General features: G+C 37.0%; 2 protein-coding genes across 4 annotated transcripts in view; one reads left to right on the forward strand and one right to left on the reverse strand.

The window, feature by feature from the left end:
* The window catches only part of LOC148941400 (glycoprotein-N-acetylgalactosamine 3-beta-galactosyltransferase 1-like), an 880586-nt gene that overhangs the window by 704497 nt on the left and 155711 nt on the right, over positions 1-20378 (forward strand). The gene's annotated exons all lie outside the window — the stretch shown is intronic.
* The window catches only part of LOC148941403 (glycoprotein-N-acetylgalactosamine 3-beta-galactosyltransferase 1-like), a 190913-nt gene that overhangs the window by 150945 nt on the left and 19590 nt on the right, over positions 1-20378 (reverse strand). Inside the window, exons 5-6 of the mRNA XM_089104560.1 lie at positions 19885-20142; positions 17506-17613 (exon numbers count right to left, since the gene is read on the reverse strand). Of these exons, the coding sequence (XP_088960686.1) occupies positions 17506-17613; positions 19885-20142 (366 nt within the window). The remainder of the gene's footprint in view (positions 1-17505; positions 17614-19884; positions 20143-20378) is intronic.

Raw genomic sequence — 20378 nt, forward strand, 5'->3', positions numbered from 1 at the left:
TTTTTGTGAGTTTGTGTAAGTTTTTGCGTGCATGTTATTTTTTGTGGGCATGTTAGTTTTTGCGTGTGTGTGTTGGTTTTTGTGTTTGCGTGTAAATTTTTGTGTGTCTAAGACTTTGTGTGTTGGTGTAAGTTTTTTTTGTATGTTTGTTAGTTTTTGTGTGTTTGTGTGTGTGTAAGTTTTTGTGTGTGTAAGTTTTTGTGTGTGTGTATGTTTTTGTGTGTGTTTAAGTTTTTGTGTGATTGTTTGTTTTTGTGTGATTTTTATTTTTTGAGTGTGTGTGTAAGTTTTTGTGTGAGTGTGTGTTAGTTTTTGAGTGTGTGTGTGAGTGTGTGAGTTTTTGTGTGTGTGTATGTTTTTGGATGTGTATGTATGTTTTTGTGTTTGTTTGTTATTTTTAGTGTGTTTGTGTTATTTTGTGTGTGTGTGGGTAAGTTTTTGTGAGTGTGTGTAAGTTTTTGTGTGTGTGTGTAAGTTTTTTGGTGTGTGTGTGTGTGTGTTAGTTTTTGTGTGTGTGTAAGTTTTTGTGTGCATGTAAGTCTTTGTATGAATGTAAGTTTTTGCTTGTGGGTGTAAGTTTTTGTGTGCATGTAAGTTTTCGTGTGCATATGTAAGTTTGTGTGTGTGTGTGTGTGTGTGTGTTTTTGTGTGTGTGTAAGTTTTTGTGTGTGTGTAAGTTTTGGGGTGTGTGTGTGTAAGTTTTCGTGTGTGTGTGTGTAAGTTTTCGCGTGTGTGCGTAAGTTTTTGTGTGTGTGTAAGTTTTTGTGTGAATGTAAGTTTTTGTGTGCATGTCATTTTAAGATCCGTAAAAAAGTAAAAAAAAAATACCATGTTAAAAAATTCAAGAAAGTATTTACGAAATGGGGAGGGGTCTCTTTGAGGTTGGAAAATGGGTTTAGGAATGAAATTATGAAAGGAACTTGTTCAGAAAAGATATAATAAAGCCATAAAAAGTATTTAAAAAAATGGAGAGGGGACTCTTTGGGGGGGGGGGCCGGGGAAGTCTTTGGGGATCCGGGGGCCCTTGAGCATCGATTGGTCCCTTAGGAGCCCGGGGGGGACCTTTGAGGACCGGGGAGGGCCTTTGGGGGCCCGGGAAGGGCCTTTGGGGGTCTGGGGGGCCCTTGAGTGCCAATTGGTCCTTTGGGAGCCCTGGGAGCCCGGGGAGGGCCTTTGGGGACCGGGGGAGGGCTTTTGGGGTCTGGTGGACCTTTGAGGACCGGGGGAGCGCCTTTGGGGGCTCGGGTATGGCCTTTTTGGGGTCGGGGGCCCCTTTGGGGGCCTGGGCGATCTTTGGGGACTGGGTGAGTGCCTTTGGGGACTGGTGGAGGGCCTTTGGGGGTCTGGTGGACCTTGGGAGCCCGGGGGGACCTTTGAGGACCGGAGAGGGCCTTTGGGGGCTCGGGAAGGGCCTGTGGGGGTCTGGGTGGCCCTTGAGGGCCGATTGGTCCTTTGGGAGCCCTGGGTGCCCGGTGTGGGCCTTTGAGGGCCAGGGTGACCTTTGTGGACTGGGAGAGGGCCTTTGGGGCCTGGGGGAGGGCCTGTGGGGGGCTGGTGGACCTTGGGCGCCCGGGGGGACTTGGGCGGACCGGAGAGGGCCGGGGGGGGCTCGGGAAGGGCCGTGGGGGGTCTGGGGGGCCCTTGTGTGCCGATTGGTCCTTTGGGAGCCCTGGGAGCCCGGGGAGGGCCTTTGGGGGTCCGGGGGACCTTTGAGGACCGGGGGAGGGCCTTTGGGGTCCGGGAGGGGCCCTTTGGGGTCCGATGGGCCAGTTGGGAGCCTGGGGGGCCTTTGGGGGTCTGGGGGACCTTTGAGGACCGGGGGAGGGCCTTTGGGGTCCGGGAGGGGGCCCTTTGGGGTCCGATGGGCCAGTTGGGAGCCTGGGGGCCTTTGGAGACAGGATGATGGCCTTTGGGGGTCGGGGGCCCTTTGGAAGCCCAGAGAACCTTTGAGGACCGGGGGCTTCCTTCGGGGTGGGGGTAGGGGGATCGGAACCCTTTGGGGTTGGGGTAGAGCAATCGGGGCCCTTTTGGGTGGGGGGAGAGCAATCGGGGCCCTTGGGGTTGGGGTAGAGCACTGGGGGCCCTGTGGGGTTGGGGTAGAGCTATCGGGGCCCTTTGGGTTGGGGTAGAGCAATCGGGGCCTTTGGGGTTGGGGTAGAGGACCTCACAACACTGTTCAATTGAAACTTGTGTATTATAACGACCACACTCAAAACCTCCTCTAAAATCTCTTCAAAAATCATATTTTATAATGTCTCTAAGTGTTTCGCCGAAATAATTCCATAAAATAGCTAAAACAGTTTCGCCAAAATTACCCCCCAAACGGAATTTCAGCATGTTCCTTTTGTTTGGCATCTCTGCGCTAATGCATTTCAAATTATTTGGAAACCTTTTCGCGCGCTAAGATCAAAACGTCTGCTCGGAAACGATTCTCTTGTTAGAAACAACAAATTAATGTCCCTTTCGTGAATAAATTCTCTTTAGAACAACAAATTAATTCCCCTTTCGTGTCAATCAATCAATCATGACATCATGTGTGATCAAAACTTTGTCTCGGAGACAATTCTGGTCGAACTCCAAAGACATTAATTAACTTGACGTCATCTGTCAGACATTAATTAACTGTTTCCGGGAACCTCATAACATCTGGCTCGAATAACAACAACAAATACTATTTCTGGATCATAACATCTGACTCGAATAACAATAACAAATACTATTTCCGGATCATAACATTTGGCTTGAACAGGAAGGTAGTGTCATTAACTGTTTCCGGGAACCTCATAACATCTGGCTCGAATAACAACAACAAATACTATTTCCGGATCATAACATCTGGCTCGAATAACAATAACAAATACTATTTCCGGATCATAACATCTGCCTCGAACAGGAAGGTAGTGTCATTAACTTTGCTTCGAACGACAATAACATTGACCTCATTAACCACGTGTTCACCCAAATGACTCTACAAAACAATAACAACATTGACCTTGGCATTTGGCCTCGGAAACAATAACAACATTGACCTTGGCATTCGCTAAGAGCGTGCCAAAAACACACCTGGAGAAAGAGGTCATTGACCGATTACGCAATCATTCTCACTAATGACTCTTTGCCCTTATAAGGTGCCCTGTCAGTATTCTATGCCCAGATATGGAGCCCCCCCCGGCGTAGCACCCCCATCTCTACTAAACTGTTAAGTATTATGAATACAATACTTTTGGTAGCGCAGAAAAAACTATCAATATTTCTCTATTGATCTATTTGGATTTTGATGACCCACCCCACCCCCCCCCCTAATGTGCAAATCTATAGTCCGAATTTATTTCTAAAGTAACGAAGAAACAAAGAAAAAAACCGGTGTGTTCTCGAATTTTACACATCGTAAACTTGAGCGAGTTGCGAGTTATAGTAGAGGCAAGTGGAGGTTTGACCCGAAACAAATTGCAACAGAAATGATTCTTACACCATCTTGTAGAGAAAAAAAAAACTGAACAACATATCCATTTTTGCATATTCTGAGTCGATGCAAAATAACCGTTTTTGGCTTTTAATACGATTTTTTTTACGTTCTCCTAAAAAAAAATATAATTTTAGTATCTGACTGTTTTTCTTGAAATGAAGTATGATTCTGGTGCAAAATGACAAGCTGAGACAGAAAATGAAGTCAGATTGGGTGTCTGGTGCAAAACAAAAAAGTTTCACTATCATCAACATGTGTTGCGGTAATTTTTGTAAAGACAATCAATCGGCACTTGTTATTCAACAAATGATCGGTTGTTCGTAAAAATACCTGAACAAGGCACTAGTATAAGACACTTCGAAGGCTACGTAATACAATAAAAATGAAAATCGTCACATTCATCACTCAGTGTTTTAAAGATTTCAAAGTTTATTCCCAACATTTGACTGAGAAATCAATTAGACGAAGACCTCAAGTAATGCCAGAAAGTCGAGTAGAAAACTAGTTCCGGTCAGTGACAGTCATATCCTTTATTTAAATTCGCCATCTACCCCGAGGAAAATTTTATTCAAAATTCCGCCATCTAACAGTCGAGTAACACTTTCCGGTGAATCTGCTAGTGTTCTAATGAATGATTAGCGCAGGTAAGAAGTCGGTTTTTATAATGGGGGTACGGAACTGAATAATTTTAAAGTTTAAAGGATAAATTATTGCACTTTACTGCTTTGCGTCAAATTCTTTGATGTTTCATGTCAGTTTAAGTTTTTTTTTTGTTTTTTGTTTTACAGCGATATCTATTGAGAAGACAATCGTCGCCTGAAATACACCTTGTACCAACAGGTGACCTCATCATCACGACAGGTTAACTTGTATTATGAGCCTGTGGGATTCTTCAGAGCTACGAGGGACCAAACGATTGACGGATTACAGGGCTGCCACAAAGTCCCTAAAGTCCCTAAAAGTCCCTAAAATCAAGTGAAGGTCCATATTCGTCCCTTAAATTGATAAAGGTTCCTAAGTCCCTTTTCTTGCTTTGGTTTAAAGCTCCGTATCCTTCCTGTTGGGAACCTCTTCCCCCTTCCCTATATTTTTCTTTTTTCGTTCGCTCCTCGGCTCAATTATTATTGACTGAGTAAAATATTTGATTGAGTCTAACTATTCTGGGAAATCCGCAGACGGAATAGCAGATGTATTTGGAAAAATGTTCAGAGATACAGTGGTCAAAAACTTCTCCTTCGGGCGAACTAAGTTCGCTTATTTATTAACCAAAGCTCTTGGACCCCATTTCCGGAAGATGGCCGTTGATAAAGTCGGCAATAGTTAATATGTTGTCGAGTTGGACGAAACCACAAACTCAGAAAGTAAGAAAGAGCTTCAAATGATGATCCGATTCTGGTCCGAAAAGATGAAACGAATGGTAGAAAGACATCTGAAAACTGCATCTATTTTTCATCAAATGCATAAAATTTCAAATATATAACATTTGGACTTCTAAAACAAACTGAAGAATTCTATAGGAAATTCAACCTGGCTTTTTTACCTTTTTTTACTTTTAATTTTTGCTTTTATTTACTATTTTGATATTTATTTATTTATTTATTTATTATCCGTCAAAAAAAGGTACAAAAGACGGAGTATCACTAAAAAAGAAAAAACACACAAAAAACAAATTACAACAAATTCCACATAATCGAACAAATTACAAAGACGAGAAACAAAAACTCAATTGCACACTACACTGCATGTACGTAAGAAATTTTACTTTTTAAACTCCCAAGCACTGAAGAAACATAAGCAATATGATTGATAACTTCAATTCACCTAACCTAACCTACAGCAAAATACTTGATAACTTCAATTCAAAATCAACGGACTCAATCAACTAGTCTAAATATGACAAGAGACGGTAAAAAGATTAAATATGACAAGAGATGGGCAAATAAAATTAAATGGACAGCGATTTACTGCCTTAGCAAACGGTACCAAGGGTGGGAAGAAACTTTCTCGTTATACCATTTAATTTGTTCAATTATAGCTGCCGTTGGGTCCACAATTTTAAAATGTTTAACAAGGTGCGAATTTCTTGTCCACGGCGGGGCCGCAACAAGAACTTCGCATACATAAAAAACGCGGATCTGAGCTTTCTTTTCTCTGGCTCAGAAAAAATTCTCCAAAACGGGCTTAAATACAGGAAATGGGGAAGGGATACTGCGTTATAAAGTCGAGCCATAAGTAAACAGTTGAAACGGATTTTAGATGAGACTTAGATGAGACTTTAATAATTGACGTCAATTCTCTTACCATTTCTTCTATTATTTGATTTTTACCAAAATCTATTTAGGGCTGGACTCCACCTCCCCCTCCCGAAGAAGAAGGAACTGCCAAGCCGTGGATAGGAGCAAAAAAGAAATATGAAGAGAGATTAAAAAGTGACCCAGAATTTAAGAAGATAGAAGAAGAAAAAGAGCAAAAAGCGAAAGAAAAGCGGCTGAAAGAGGTAACAGTTTTTACGTCTCTGTTTTTATTTTAAGGAAAAATGTGGTTAAAAAAAAAATCTTCGAAGTAAAAGTAAAAAGTATGAAAAGAAGAGTATAAACAACGTCCAATAATAAGCCCAGTTGAAAATGAACAAAAATAACTATGAAATAAAACCCAAAAACAAACGGAAAATAAAATTGAATAGTTCTTGACAAATAACTGTAAATCAAATGTGTCTTGTGCTAATAGTAACCGAAACTGTGATTTTTCTTAATACTATTTTGGAATTATTCTTTAAAAGCTATGAGCCTGAGAATATTTATTTTATTTTAGGAAAAGAAAGAGAAAAACCCCCTAAAATGGTAGTGATCTTGATAAAATTACACCGTTAAATACAGAATATCAGAGACTCCTACAAGGATGCTTTCAAACTCTTATCTACAAAAATGTGAATTTCTTTATCCTTTTTAGAGAAGGATGGTGACGAATGTGGGCTAATTGGTTTGCTTTCTTTTTGATCGTATTGAACCAGAGATCCTAGGATTTGGGAAGACAGCTCCTTCAAATAAAACTGGAAGTTCTAGTGCTGGCTCGAACTGGGCCAAATTCACCCCTAGTCTTCCTTGATTCCGGGGAGTTCTATTGCACTAAGCATTCCATATGACTGCAGTAGGCTTACAGCTCCCATTTTATTGCAAATTGCAGAGCTATTGAAGTTTAATGTAAAAGACTATATTCATGTGCATACCTTTGTAGTAGGATGGAACTACAAACGTGGGGTGGGGTTATCCTTTTTCCGAAGTTTTGTTCAAATAACTTGCCTTGAAAACAAAAAATGATAAACCTAAAATTCCTTTTTGATATTTCAGATTTCCACCCCCTAAAAAATATTATAAGAATTGAATTTAAATTATTATATGTCGATCATAAATAATCACAAACATCGCAGTACTGATGTCCTAAAACCAAACTGTTTTGTACAGGGTGTTCAAACTTCAACAAAAATTAGCATTTGGAGGTTTTGAGCTTGTTGGTTACAAACATGAGGCTAATATTGTAAAACAGAAGTTCAAAAATAAAATATACTTGGACGTTTTTGACAGTTTGCACTTTAATTCCACCTAAGCTGGTATATAAGGATTTTAATCCTTGCTAATTGCAAATATCAGGTCAATGTAGACTTCCAGAAAGCGAAACACGTTAAGTAAAGGTTTCTCCAGTAATTAATGTATTACATTTTGCTGAAATAAGAGTCATTCAAAAATTTTCAGTAGCAACCTAAAATGCATCTTTTAATCTCCTCATAAAAAAATCTCCCTCTGATCCTTGCATATTTAAACAAGTACCTTTTTCCATTCAGGACTATTCAATGACGATGTAAGGAATGGTTTTTTATGTTTTAATATTATCGATTAAGAATCATTAAGATCATAGTATGAATGTTCGAAATCAAAAGAAAGCAAACGGATATCTCACATTGACCGTTTGATTTCCATCAAAGCTGGAGCTTGTTGACTGAAAATGTTTAAATAAGTACAGAACTGTCATTAGAAGCACACTTTAACTGTGACCCTCTAAACAAGGGGCGCTCTGCTCAATTATGCAAATAAACCTATTTTAAGCAAACAGGTTTTAGACATATTTGAGTAAAACTGTGGATATTGTGCACCTTGTTGGAATTCGGGTCGTGAACTTGTTTTGGTCAGCATACAGGGTCCCGCGGCCACAACTCTTTCTCCTCATGGATCCTGAACGTTAAGGAACCATTTTAATGAGTGATCTTAAATGGTCAAATGATTGTCCTAAACTAAAATCGGCAAGTTCGTATGCGAGTACAAGTATTGCATGATGTTTGTTCATGTGTCAGAATCAAGCAATCAAAGCAATCCTTGGTCTGTGTAATTGGAAACAAACCCCTGGGCCCACTTATTCCCTCGCCCAAACTTATAATTATAGACACATTGCACTTTTTTTATACTATTTTCCAAACGTCATTTGATACATTTGAAGGCCTAAAGGAGGGTCCTGAGGCTCTCAGTCCCGTCCTATCCGCCTTTACAACAAACAGACGTTGTAGCTCTTTCACTTCGTTTCACTTAGACCCGTGGTTGTTACGGAATCTGGGAATGGCCAAAAGAGATCAAACCACTGTCCTAAATTAAAAGGCGATAAGCATTTATTTCACGATGTGCAGCTGATTTCTACGAAAATGATACCTAAGGCTTTTTGAGGCTTTCCACATCGCAATAGGTTATTGATTTATTCTTACTATTTTTAGGAACAAGAAAAGATAAGGAAAGAAGAAGAAGATATAGAGAAACACGATCAACAAAGATTAAAAGATGAGGTAAGAAAAGCGATAATAAAAGTATATGCTCAGTGAGACATTTCATTATCGGCTTTTGTACTATTGCATCAGTGAGAAGGTGTTGCACACTTCCTGGCATGTAACAAAGAAATTGGTTACTTTCTTGGGTTGTTTTAAGCAGAAACATGAAAAGGTTGTTGATATATCAACAAGATGAAGTGCGCTTCTTTAGGTTTTAGTCTGAAATGTCTGGTAATTTCTTTTTATCCGCTTTTCTGTTCACTCTCAAATTATGACCAAGGTATACCCCAAGGGTCTACTCTAGGGCCAGTACAGATTCTAGTTTATGCAAATGACTTTTTTTTTCTCAACTAAAAACGAAAATCCTTATGCCGTTATCTTTTATGTCACCGTTAATTTTCCCCTGCCCATAACTGTTGTTCCCATCTTTGGATCCTCTTGTTGCTTTTACTAATGATAACACCCTTGTTGCTTCTAGAAGAAGATAGACTACGCTCGTGCAAAGTAGTAGACCTCTACGCGAGAGTCTTCTTTAGCTTGATGCTAACTCTCTCGCCTTAAATATTTTCAAATCTAGTTTTCTATTTTTGTTTTCTAAAAAGCTCAAATATATGTTTCTTGGGCTAATTCTGAGAATTCTCTTATATCATTCGTATGTTTTCTTGTTTCCCAGTTATATAGATGTCCGCTTTTCCTTCTTGTCTTAAAACCCATTCTAACATCTGTAATAAAGTCATAAATCTAATCAAGGAACAAGTGACTGAAGATTTATTTTACAGGGAAAGTTGGGAATAGCAATAAAAGGATTGAAAAGCGATCTGGCCTTAGGTTGCGATAGTTTAGCAAATTGGATTGTGAAATGTGCTGGTTCGGAAGATCGAGAAAAGATAAAGAAAAATTTGAGCATGAAGTTTGAAAAGGGAAATGTGCTTAGCGATTTTAAGAGAACTTCAGTAATACTCCTAATCAGAAAGCTAGTAAGGGTGACTGGAGTAGTAACACAAGGGTTATCATTATTTCTGTAGGAATCAAATTACGCAACATGGCAATACTTAGTAGACAAGAGATGCTTTAGATAAAGTTTTAAGAGAAGAACGTTGCAGTTTCAGAAAGACAAAGGGATGCATCGACCAAATTTTCTCTCTTAGCATAATAATTAAGCAGTTTCTGAATCATCAAATCCACTTGGTTATTAGCTGTATAGATTAAAAATATGGATTTGATTCAGCTGATAGAGAAGCTTTAGTCCGGTCCTAGACTTTTATGCAGGGCTGGAAAAGGGGTGATTGGAACGGATTGGCCCAATCAGGCCTCGCGTTTCAAAGGGCCCCGCGCCGCCATCAAAATAACAATTGATTTTCGAAATCATAAAGTGTTCTTGGAGAACAATTGATTTTCGAAATCATAAAGTGTTCTTGGAGAGAGAAAATTTTCCAGGCTAAAACCGATAAAAAAAAGTTTGCCGGTGTTTACCCCCCCCCCCCCCTGGAAAGTACCCCCCCCCTCCCGGTAAATACCCCCCATGCAAAATACCCCCCGTAAAAAACCCACCGAGGAAAACATTCCCCCGCGGAAAATATCCCCCCCGGAAAATACACCCCGTGTAAAATACCCATCGAGGAAAGTAACCCCCCGGAAAATATCCCACCGTGGAAAATTCCACGGTGGTTTTCCAAATTTGAGAATTTTATTTGAGTTTTATTTTTCTTTTCGTAGGGGGAAGGAATTTTGGTACTTGAGCATTATACGCCACTCACTCAAGTTTTTGCTGTGTAAAACTCGAGAAAAACAGCTTTCTTTGTTAGTATCTTTCAGGTTAGCAAGAGATAAGATGAATAAAAGTGACAGAATAGAAGTAGGGAAGCCCCAATAGAAACTACGAGAACACATGTGATGCCATCTATAATCAAGTCTAACGCTGACAGGACATAATTTATTCATGGATTATTGATCCACTAAAGGGTCAATAACACCCTTTTCAAGGTCAATTTGTTTGTTGTTTTCATGGATGTCAACATAAGTTCACATCAACAATTACTGGATGTTTCTTGGATGTCAACATCCGGTTGGAATACTATGATAAAGAGGTGACATCATCAGATAAGGAAATCATTTTCTTGAATGTCAACATCCGGTTGGAACACTATGATAACAAGGTGACATCATCACATAGGGAAATTTGAACTTTGGAATATTTCTATCCAAGTGTTGAAAATACAGACAGGACAAGATAAGTGATTGATAAAATTTCTTCAGGAGGCAAGATAAATTTGAAAGTAGAAACGAAAATAGTAAACCATCTGAGGGAATGCTAACTCCTATTAAGAGATACATATAATTTTTTTATTAGGGCGGTTCTCGACTGTGTTCGGTATAATACACAACTACCATTGGAATAGTGTTATAAGGTCCCCTACCCCAAACCAAAAGGGCCCCCGGGCCCCAAAGGCCCCCAACGGGCCCCCAAGGGCCCCGGGCCCCAAAGAACCCCCTCCCCTCATCCCCCTCCTCTCCTCCTCTTCCCCTCCCCTCATCACCCTCCCCCTCCCCACCCCCTTCAAAAGTTGGAATATTTCAGTAGTGTTTGTCGTGGTTTACCTTGTCACTGTTACATTCTCTTGCTGTTTCAAAGTTCGTTTTGGATCTTTTTCGTTGAAATGCAAGAGTAGGATTATTTCAGTAGTTTTTTCTCGTGGTTTACATGTCACTGTTACATTCTCTTGATGTTTCAAAGTTCATTTTTTTTTGTTGAAATGTAAGAGTTGGAATATTTCAGTAGTGTTTTGTTGTGGTTTAACTTGTCACTGGTACATTCTCTTGATGTTTCAAAATTCATTTTACATCTTTTTCGTTGAAATGCAAGAGTTGGAATATTTCAGTAGTGTTTTCTCGTGGTTTACAATGTCACTGTTACATTCTCTTGATGTTTCAAAGTTCATTTTGGATCTTTTTCGTTGAAATACAAGAGTTGGAATATTTCAGTAGTGTTTTGTCATGGTTTACCATGTAACTGTTACATTCTCTTGATGTTTCAAAGTTCATTTTGGATCTTTTTCGTTGAAATGCAAGAGTTGGATTATTTCAGTAGTATTTTCTCATGGTTAAACATGTCACTGTTACATTCTCTTGTTGTTTAAAAGTTCATTTTAGATTTCTTTCGTTGAAATGTAAGAGTTGGAATATTTCAGTAGTGTTTGCTGTGGTTTACCTAGTCACAGTTACATTCTCATGAGGTTTCAAAGTTCATTTTAGATTTTTCTTTCCTTGAAATGTAAGAGTTGGAATATTTCAGTAGTGTTTGTTGTGGTTTACCTAGTCACTGTTACATTCTCTTGATTTTTCAAAGTTCATTTTGCATTTTTCTCGTTAAAATGCAAGAACCAGATTCTTTCAGTAGTGTTGTGTCGTAGTTTACCATGTCACTATTACATTCTCTTGATCTTTCAAAGTTCATTTTGGATTTTTTTTTTTTTGTTGAAATGTAGGAGTTGGAATATTTCAGTAGTGTTTTGTTGTGGTTTACCTTGTCACTGGTACATTCTCTTGTTGTTTCAAAGTTCATTTTGGATCTTTTTCGTTGAAATGCAAGAGTTGGATTATTTCAGTAGTATTTCATTTTAGATTTTTCTTTCCTTGAAATGTAAGAGTTGGAATATTTCAGTAGTGTTTTGTTGTGGTTTATCTAGTCACTGTTACATTCTCTTGATTTTTCAAAGTTCATTTTTGATTTTTTTTTTCCGTTGAAATGCAAGAGTTAGACTATTTCAGTAGTGTTTTGTAGTGGTTTACTTTATCACTGTTACATTCTCATGATGTTTCAAAGTTCATTTTGAATCTTTTTCGTTGAAATACAAGAGTTGGAATATTTCAGTAGTGTTTTGTCATGGTTTACCATGTCACTGTTACATTCTCTTGATGTTTCAAAGTTCATTTTGGATCTTTTTCGTTGAAATGCAAGAGTTGGATTATTTCAGTAGTATTTTCTCATGGTTTACCATGTCACTGTTACATTCTCTTGATGTTTCAAAGTTCATTTTGGATTTCTTTCGTTGAAATGTAAGAGTTGGAATATTTCAGTAGTGTTTGCTGTGGTTTACCTTGTTACTGTTATATTCTCTTGAGGTTCTAATGTTAATTTTATATTTTTCATTCCTTGATATGCAAAAGTTAGGATATTTTAGTAGTGCTTTTTATGGTTTACATAGTCAATGTTACATTCTCTTCATGTTTCTATGTTAATTTTTAATTTCTTTCGTTGAAATGTAAGAGCCAGATTCTTTCAGTAGTGCTTTGTCGTAGTTTACCATGTCGCTATTACATTCTCTAGATGTTTCAAAGTTCATTTTGGATTTTTTTTTTTTGTTGAAATGTAAGAGTTGGAATATTTCAATAGTGTTTTGTTGTGGTTTACCTTGTCACTGGTACATTCTCTTGATGTTTCACAGTTTATTTTAGATCTTTTTCGTTGAAATGCAAGAGTTGGATTATTTCAGTAGTATTTCATTTTAGATTTTTCTTTCCTTGAAATGTAACAGTTGGAATATTTCAGTAGTGTTTGTTGTGGTTTATCTAGTCACTGTTACATTCTCTTGATTTTTCAAAGTTCATTTTTGATTTTTTTTTTCCGTTGAAATGCAAGAGTTAGACTATTTCAGTAGTGTTTTGTAGTGGTTTACTTTATCACTGTTACATTCTCTTGATGTTTCCAAGTTCATTTTAGATTTTTTTTTTTTGAAATGCAAGAGTTATATTATTTCAATAGTATTTTGTCATGGTTTACCTTGTCACTGTTACACTCTCTTGATGTTTCAAAGTTCATTTCGGATTTGTTTCTTTGAAATGTAAAAGTTGGAATATTTCAGTAGTGTTTTTTATGGTTTACGTTGTCACAGTTACATTCTCTTGATGTTTCAAAGTTAATTTTGGATTTTTTTTTTCGTTGCAATGCAAGAGTTGGAATATTTCAGTAGTGTTTGTTGTGGTTTACCTTGTTACTGTTACATTCTCTTGATGTTTCGAAGTTCATTTTTTATTTTTTTTCGTTGAAATGCAAGAATTAGATTATTTCTGTAGTGTTTTGTCGTGGTTTACCTTGTCGCTGCTACATTCTCTTGATGTTTCAAAGTTCATTTTAGATTTTTTTTTTTTTTTTTTTGAAATGTAAGAGTTAGATTATTTCATTATTGTTTTATAGTGGTTTATCTTGTCACTCTTACTCTTACATTCTCTTGATGTTTCAAGGTTCATTTTGGATTTTTTTCATTGAAATGTAAGAGTTGGATTATTTCAGTAGTGTTTTGTCGTGGTTTACCATTTAACTATTACATTTTCCTGATCTTTCACAGTTTATTTTAGATTTCTTTCGTTGAAATTCAAGAGTTGGAACATTTCAGTAGTGTTTTGTCGTGATTTACCTTGTCATAGTTACATTCTCTTGATGTTTCAAAGTTAATTTTTGATTTTTTTCGTTGAAATGCAAGAGTTAGATTATTTCAGTAGTGTTTTGTCGCGGTTTACCTTGTCACAGTTTCAAAGTTCATTTTAGATTTTTTTCGTTGAAATCCAGAACATGGATTATTTCTGGGGTGTTTCGTCTGGGTTTATCATGTTGCTGTCACATCCCTATTATGGTTCGAATTTTATTTCTAATTTCTTTGGTTGAAATTTATTATTTAAATCATTTCATTGTGGTTTGTTGTGGTTTACCTTGTCACTGTTACATTTTCATGATGTTTCAAAGTTCATACTCAACTATTTCGATTTCACCTTCGTCAGGGCATATTGACAGTAGATTCTCTATTTCAGTGTTAGTTGGGGCAGGAAAAGATGTACAAATGTCAGAAAAGTAATTGTTGACGTTATTTGCACTCACGAGTGACCCATCATCGTTCAGAATACGGATACTAGATGATACTGTTTTTCAAGCAATCTGCCTTACTAGACGGTGCCATTTACGGGGATGCTTTTTTATTTCAGGGTCCGAAAGGGATTTTCCGAAGGATTTTCTTGCCTCGCGACAAAGGCTAACGATTTTGTTTCTTAATAATCGTAATGACGTCGCGTCACCACTTGACTGCCTTACAGTGGTTTTTTCGCGAATCAGCTGTTTTATTTTTGGAGTGATCCAGGGCTTGTCAGATTCGCTCACGACAAATTGCTTTTCCCAGAAAACTTCTAACTATTTGTCATAGAGTAGGGACTGAAATATTTCTGCTTTTCTGTTGACATCGCTTTCGTTGTATACTTCGCTGAAGCAGTGAGTACCGACCCACATTCCGTGCGTATTAATAGCAGACCTCGTGATAGGTCTCCGGAGTACTTTTATTTTCTTAAGCTTCCTGATTTCACTTTTTGCCTTCATCAGCAGAGTGTGATGGTCCGATTTGCCCAATGGCCCGTTCGAAGACACGTCCTTGTAATATGGAGCAATGTTTGTAAGAATAAGGTCAAGGGTGCTCCCGGTCACATGGGTGGGTATCTTGACCACTTGTGACATACCCAGTGTATTAGCAATGTTTATGGCCGTATATTTGGCTTTAAAATACATTTATTTATCTATCTATCTAATATGCAGAATAATTGTACCAAACACATTTAACATGCAGACCCGCTATACTTTACCCCCTCCCCCTAATATACAAATCAATAACCCAAACTTATTTCTAAAGTAACGAAGAAACTAACGAAAAAACCGGTGTGTTCACAAATTTTACACAGCGTAAACTTGAATGGGTGGAGCATAATACACTAAGTTTTAAACCTAGAACTTACTTTTAGTTGAAAAACCTTTTCTTTTTGTTTAATTACAATTCCTGAAACTCTTAGGTTTTATGAATGTAATACTTTTGGTAGCGCAGAAAAAACTACCAATATTTCAATGATCACTATTTGGATTTTGATGGATAATCAAAATGCAGAATAATTGTACCAAACACATTTTGCATGCAGACCCACTGTATTTTACCCCCCTCCCCCTAATATAGGCTACAAATCTATTGCCCAAATTTATTTCTAAAGTAACGAAGAAATTAGCAAAAAATCGGCATGGTCTCGAATTTTACACAGCGTAAACTTAAGTGAGTGGCGCATAATATACAAGTACCAAAATTCCTTCCCCCTACGGAAATTAAAAAATTAAAACTCAAATAAAATTCTCAAATTTGGAAAGCCATAATTTCCAGGGGGTATTTTCCGGGGGGGGGGGTATTTACCGGGGGAGGTATTTTCCGCGGGGGCTATTTTCCGCGGGGGGGGGGGTTCAGGGGGGTATTTCCTGGGGGAGCATTTTCCGGAGGGGGAGGGATTTTCGGCGGGGGGGGGTATTTTCTGGGGGGGTTTTCTGAGGGGGGTATTTCCGGGGGGGGGGTGTCACCGGGGGAGGGGGTAAACCCCTGCCATCCATAAGATTACAGATAGTTTTTACAAAGTTTTTCACTAATGGGTTTTCGAACCGGTAAATGTTTATTAAGCTCAGGGCACATAAAAATATTGCATCAGTGATTCCCACTGCGGTTAGAGCAATTAAAAGACTATGCCAAGCAACTCTAATGACATTTGCTGTGCCCACCATCGCACTTAGAGCATTTCACTGAGTTTCTGCGGTCTATGGTAAAATTCTAATTTTGTTACATTTTTTATCACAGTGCATTTATCCTTTCAAAAATGGGGAACAACTAATACAGAGCAGGGCAAACAAAAATTGAGACCGTCATCAATACTCATTCTCATCAAGAACCATTAAAATCCAGAATCATAGTCTGTTTTTCATAACAATATGCAAATAAATATTATATGTCACAATAGGATATGTGGTGGGCTCACGATGTCACTAATTACACAATAATGTAATAACATTCTAATTTTCTTCCAAAATCTAAGTTCATTAGTACAAGCAAAAATGACAATCGTACTTTCAAAGTCCAGTGACGCAGTGATTTCAATTGCTGCCACTTCGGTAAAAATGTCAAATTCCACGTTGTTGTAGATGGGGGATTGAATCCTCCGCTGTAGGGTTTTAGTATATATTGACTTTGACGATACATTTTTCAACAGTACTAAACCCTTTTTTGAATGTTTGATATCTTTTAAATTATACAAATTTTTATAAAGTATTAAGTTTAAAAGGTAAATTTGAAGTTACGGGTGCTTTAGTTTGGAGCAAGAAAGCTATTCAATTATTGATACAATCTCAAATCCAAAGCATACGTTATTATTATGTATTTTTGTAAATTAAACTGGAGCTGATAGTCAATGATTCTTGCTGTGAACTTAATTCTAAAATGCTTTGATTTTTGCTTGTGTTGATGGTTGTTTACAATGTTTGGTCTAGAAAAAGCTGTAAATTAGGAAGCTTTATCGTCTTAAGACCAGTACATGAAGTCCAAATAAGAAAATATCATGGTAATTATGTGGGTAAGGCTTTAGCCCATACTTTTATTTGAGAAGTAAGATTACAGATACCTATCCCACGATAGTTTCATTTTTGATGCTTTAAAACTTTAAGAATCTGTCTTTCAACTTAGGAGTTATGAGCAAGGAGAAATTGAATTCTATCCTCACCACCTACAACCTTACCCCTGTAGCCCTTGCTAGTTCATAAAAGAGTATATAGGGCCTTTGAGCTGGGGAAATTACAGCTTTCTCTCTTTTTAGAATTTGATCTTCCATTATATAGAAAATGATTTCCTCGGTGAAAAAAGGTCAAAGTAAAAAATTATCATCCCTCATTCCTCTCTTTTAGGGAGCATTGGGTTATTAAACTAGTCACACTCTAGACTCAATACAAAAATCTTTACAATATTGAAACAATAGGAAATTTTTCTGAATGAAGATTTTAGAAATTTCTCACTTAACCAATTAATAATATTTGTGTAGTATTCTTCAGAAAATAAACCGGATATATCAAATGAATAGCTAATAGACAAGTTCTTTGAGGTAGAAAAGCTGAACCGTTAGCAATATCGTACATAAGTCAGTAATAAAGATGGAAGATGATAGCCTTAACAAGCAGAATTTAAGATTGCTTTAGTGCAACAACAATGTCTAAAAAACTAAAATACCGATGTTGAAATTTAAATTTAGAGCTCCAGGGATAGAAAACCCTCAATTGAAAATCGAAAAAATTATTTCATCAAAGATAATGGCTTATAATTTGGCTTATACCAGACTATGCTATGCACTGATAAAAACAGGTAACTTTGTCTATATTAGTGGGAAAAGTAAAAGGAAATACCCAATTCAGCATCTTCTGCTCCGGTATGATCATCTGCCTTGCAGATTGTGATATTCTTCAAAGAAATTGTTACAAATCTCTTCACGGCTTCTTTACTCAGAATATAACCTAAAAGACGTGTTTATAAAAATGAAGCAGTTCAGATTATTTTTTTATTGCAATGGGAAATCTAAGTGACTAAAAAAACTGATCCATTAATGAAATAATTTTAAAAGCCTTAAAAACCAAAGTTTAATAATTCATTAAAATTGATTTAAATGATGGCTTAAAAGATTCCGCCAACCACAAACGAGAATCAAAATCAAAGAAAACTGTCAACAATGAAACTGCAAAAAAATATTTGCATTCCCCCAATCGTGGTATATGGTTACGAAAAATCATAAAATTTCTACAACTTACATGCTCTGATTAAAAGGATCCTGATAATATTGCTCAAAAACCCCGAAAAGCAAAGATTTCTGTAGCTTGACCAATATTTATAATATCCTAAAATAATTCTGATATTTTTATATTGACAAAGACTTTGACTTTGGAAATATTACTTAGCACAAAAAAAAACGAAAGAAAGAGGAAAAACACAGAATAAAAGTAACCACGTACATACCAATTCCCAAGAGTCTCAAAATAGTAACTATTCTGGTAAAATCGAAATACTACCGAAGGAGTTACAAAGGAATCGTATTAATAGATTAAAGTGGAATTAATGGTTTGGCCCAAATTTTGATGTTATTCAAAATATATAAAATTCATCAAGTTTAATGTTAACCATCAAAAGTCACGAGCCTCAGAAAATTTTCCCAATTTTCGAAAAAGAGAAGAAACACCCCCAAAATGTCAAGTGATCTTAATGAAAATCACACCGTCAGATTCAGTATATCAATGAACCTTAGCCTACTATAGAGATTTCAAGCTCCTGTATATAAAAATGTGGAATTTTCCATTTTTGCCAGAAGGAAGTTCACGGATGCGTGTTTATTTGTTTTTTTCTTTTTTTTCCCCAGGGGTGATCGTATCGAACGTGTGATCCTATAAGGTCAGGAGAGGTCTCATTTGATCGGTTAGCAAAATGTTCTAATGCCCTTTTTAAGCGACCAAAAATATTGGAGGGCAGCTAGCCCCCTCCAACGTCCCCTTTTCCCCAAAGTCGTCCGATCAAAATTTTGTGATATCCGTTTTTTTTTCAGCATAGTCGAAAGACCAAATAACTATGTCTTCAAGGATGACTTGACCCCCCACAGCCCCTGGAGCAGGGGCTGCATGCTATGAGCTTTGCCTATTGTATGCATATAGTGTTCGCTTTGGGAAGTATACGGATATTTTTCGGGGGGGGGGGGGGATTCTTCTGGCATGGGGTGGGACACATGTGAGAATATTTCATTGGAGGAATTTTCAATGGTGGATGGGAATTTCCCATGGAGGGGGAGCTAGATTTTTCGGGATCATTTAAAAAACGATCAGAGATTAAATTGAAAAAAAAACGATTAAATTTAAATTTAATTTTTGTAATTAAAAATACAAAACGAGTGCTTTCAACTGAAAGTAAGCAGCAACGTTACAACTTTAAAAAAACAGAAATTATTACGTATATGACGGGGGTTGCCCCCACATCAATACTTCGCTCCTTATCCTAAAGTTCTGTTTAGAATTTTAAAAAAGCTTATTATTCTATTTAAACCGCCTTTGTGTTTCAGGAGTCATTCTTATATCATTAGAACAAACAGTCAAACTTTAAAAAAAGAGTTAGGTAATGAGGATGGAAAAAAACCCTAATATACGTAATATTCTCTGTTCGTTTTAAATTTTAATGTTGCTCTTTACTTCAGTTTAAAAAAATTTGTTCTTTTATTTAATTATTTGTAATATATCTTGGGCTGAGTTACTCCTTACTTACAGTTCGTTATCACGAACTGTTTGATAAATATTTTTCCATGACTAAGAAGTTAACTCTTGAGCAAAGACACCCCTTAAGTTTCCGTCGAGGTCTTTTCCTATTGGGAGAAGAATAAACAATTTAATTTATTTGAAAATGTCAGCTAGGAGCATTGAAGCTTATTTCAAGATTTTTTTCGTGCATGATTAACAGGAAAAACCTGAACAGAAAGATATGAAAAAAATAGCTGTTTTTATAAAACGAATAAGGAGTTATTATTCCGGCGACCAAAAGTGGAACTAATGAAAAAAAAAATCTATATAAGGCATAGCCATTGCTGCACAATAGTGCAAATATAGCGTCATTAATGTGAACAGACTTCAAAATTAAACGAGAGTAGAATGAGGATAACGAAAAGTGAATGGAACAAGGCTATATGATGAAATTTTTCCAGTTACGGAAATTCTTTGAACCGTTTATTCAAATTTTTAGCATTTGAAAAGACTTACCAGCACCACCACTCATATATCCACCTTTTACGTGCATACTGAACCGGCAACCAAACCACACTGGTTCATTGGTATCGTAACGTGACAAAAAATATCTTGCATTTTCTGGGATAGCAAATGTATCATCATCGGCTTTAAAAAACCAGTCTGCTTTGTCCATGTAGTTTTCATATATGTACTTAAATGCTTCCTTAGTTTTGCCCCACAACTTCTGTCTGCCTTCTCCCATTGGAATAGGCACTGTTGGAAGTGAGTCATCTGCAAATAAACTATGAAAATAAAATGGAACATCTGATACAAGAAGAAAAAAAAAACGAAAACTAATGAAATTTGATGGATTTTGACTCGGTGGCCTGTTTTTTCTTCCAAAATACGAATTTAACCCCTTTGTGCTTGTGATAGTTTGTTTTTTGAAAGAAGTGTCTTATCTCAATGTGACAGCTGAACGACTTTTTAGGACTCCAAAAGACCTTAAAATGGACAGAAAAAACTGT

This window comes from Artemia sp. Qi Xiang Cuo, chromosome 18, assembly GCF_049724085.1.
Source record: "Artemia sp. Qi Xiang Cuo chromosome 18, ASM4972408v1, whole genome shotgun sequence".
Lineage (NCBI taxonomy): Eukaryota > Metazoa > Arthropoda > Branchiopoda > Anostraca > Artemiidae > Artemia > Artemia sp. Qi Xiang Cuo.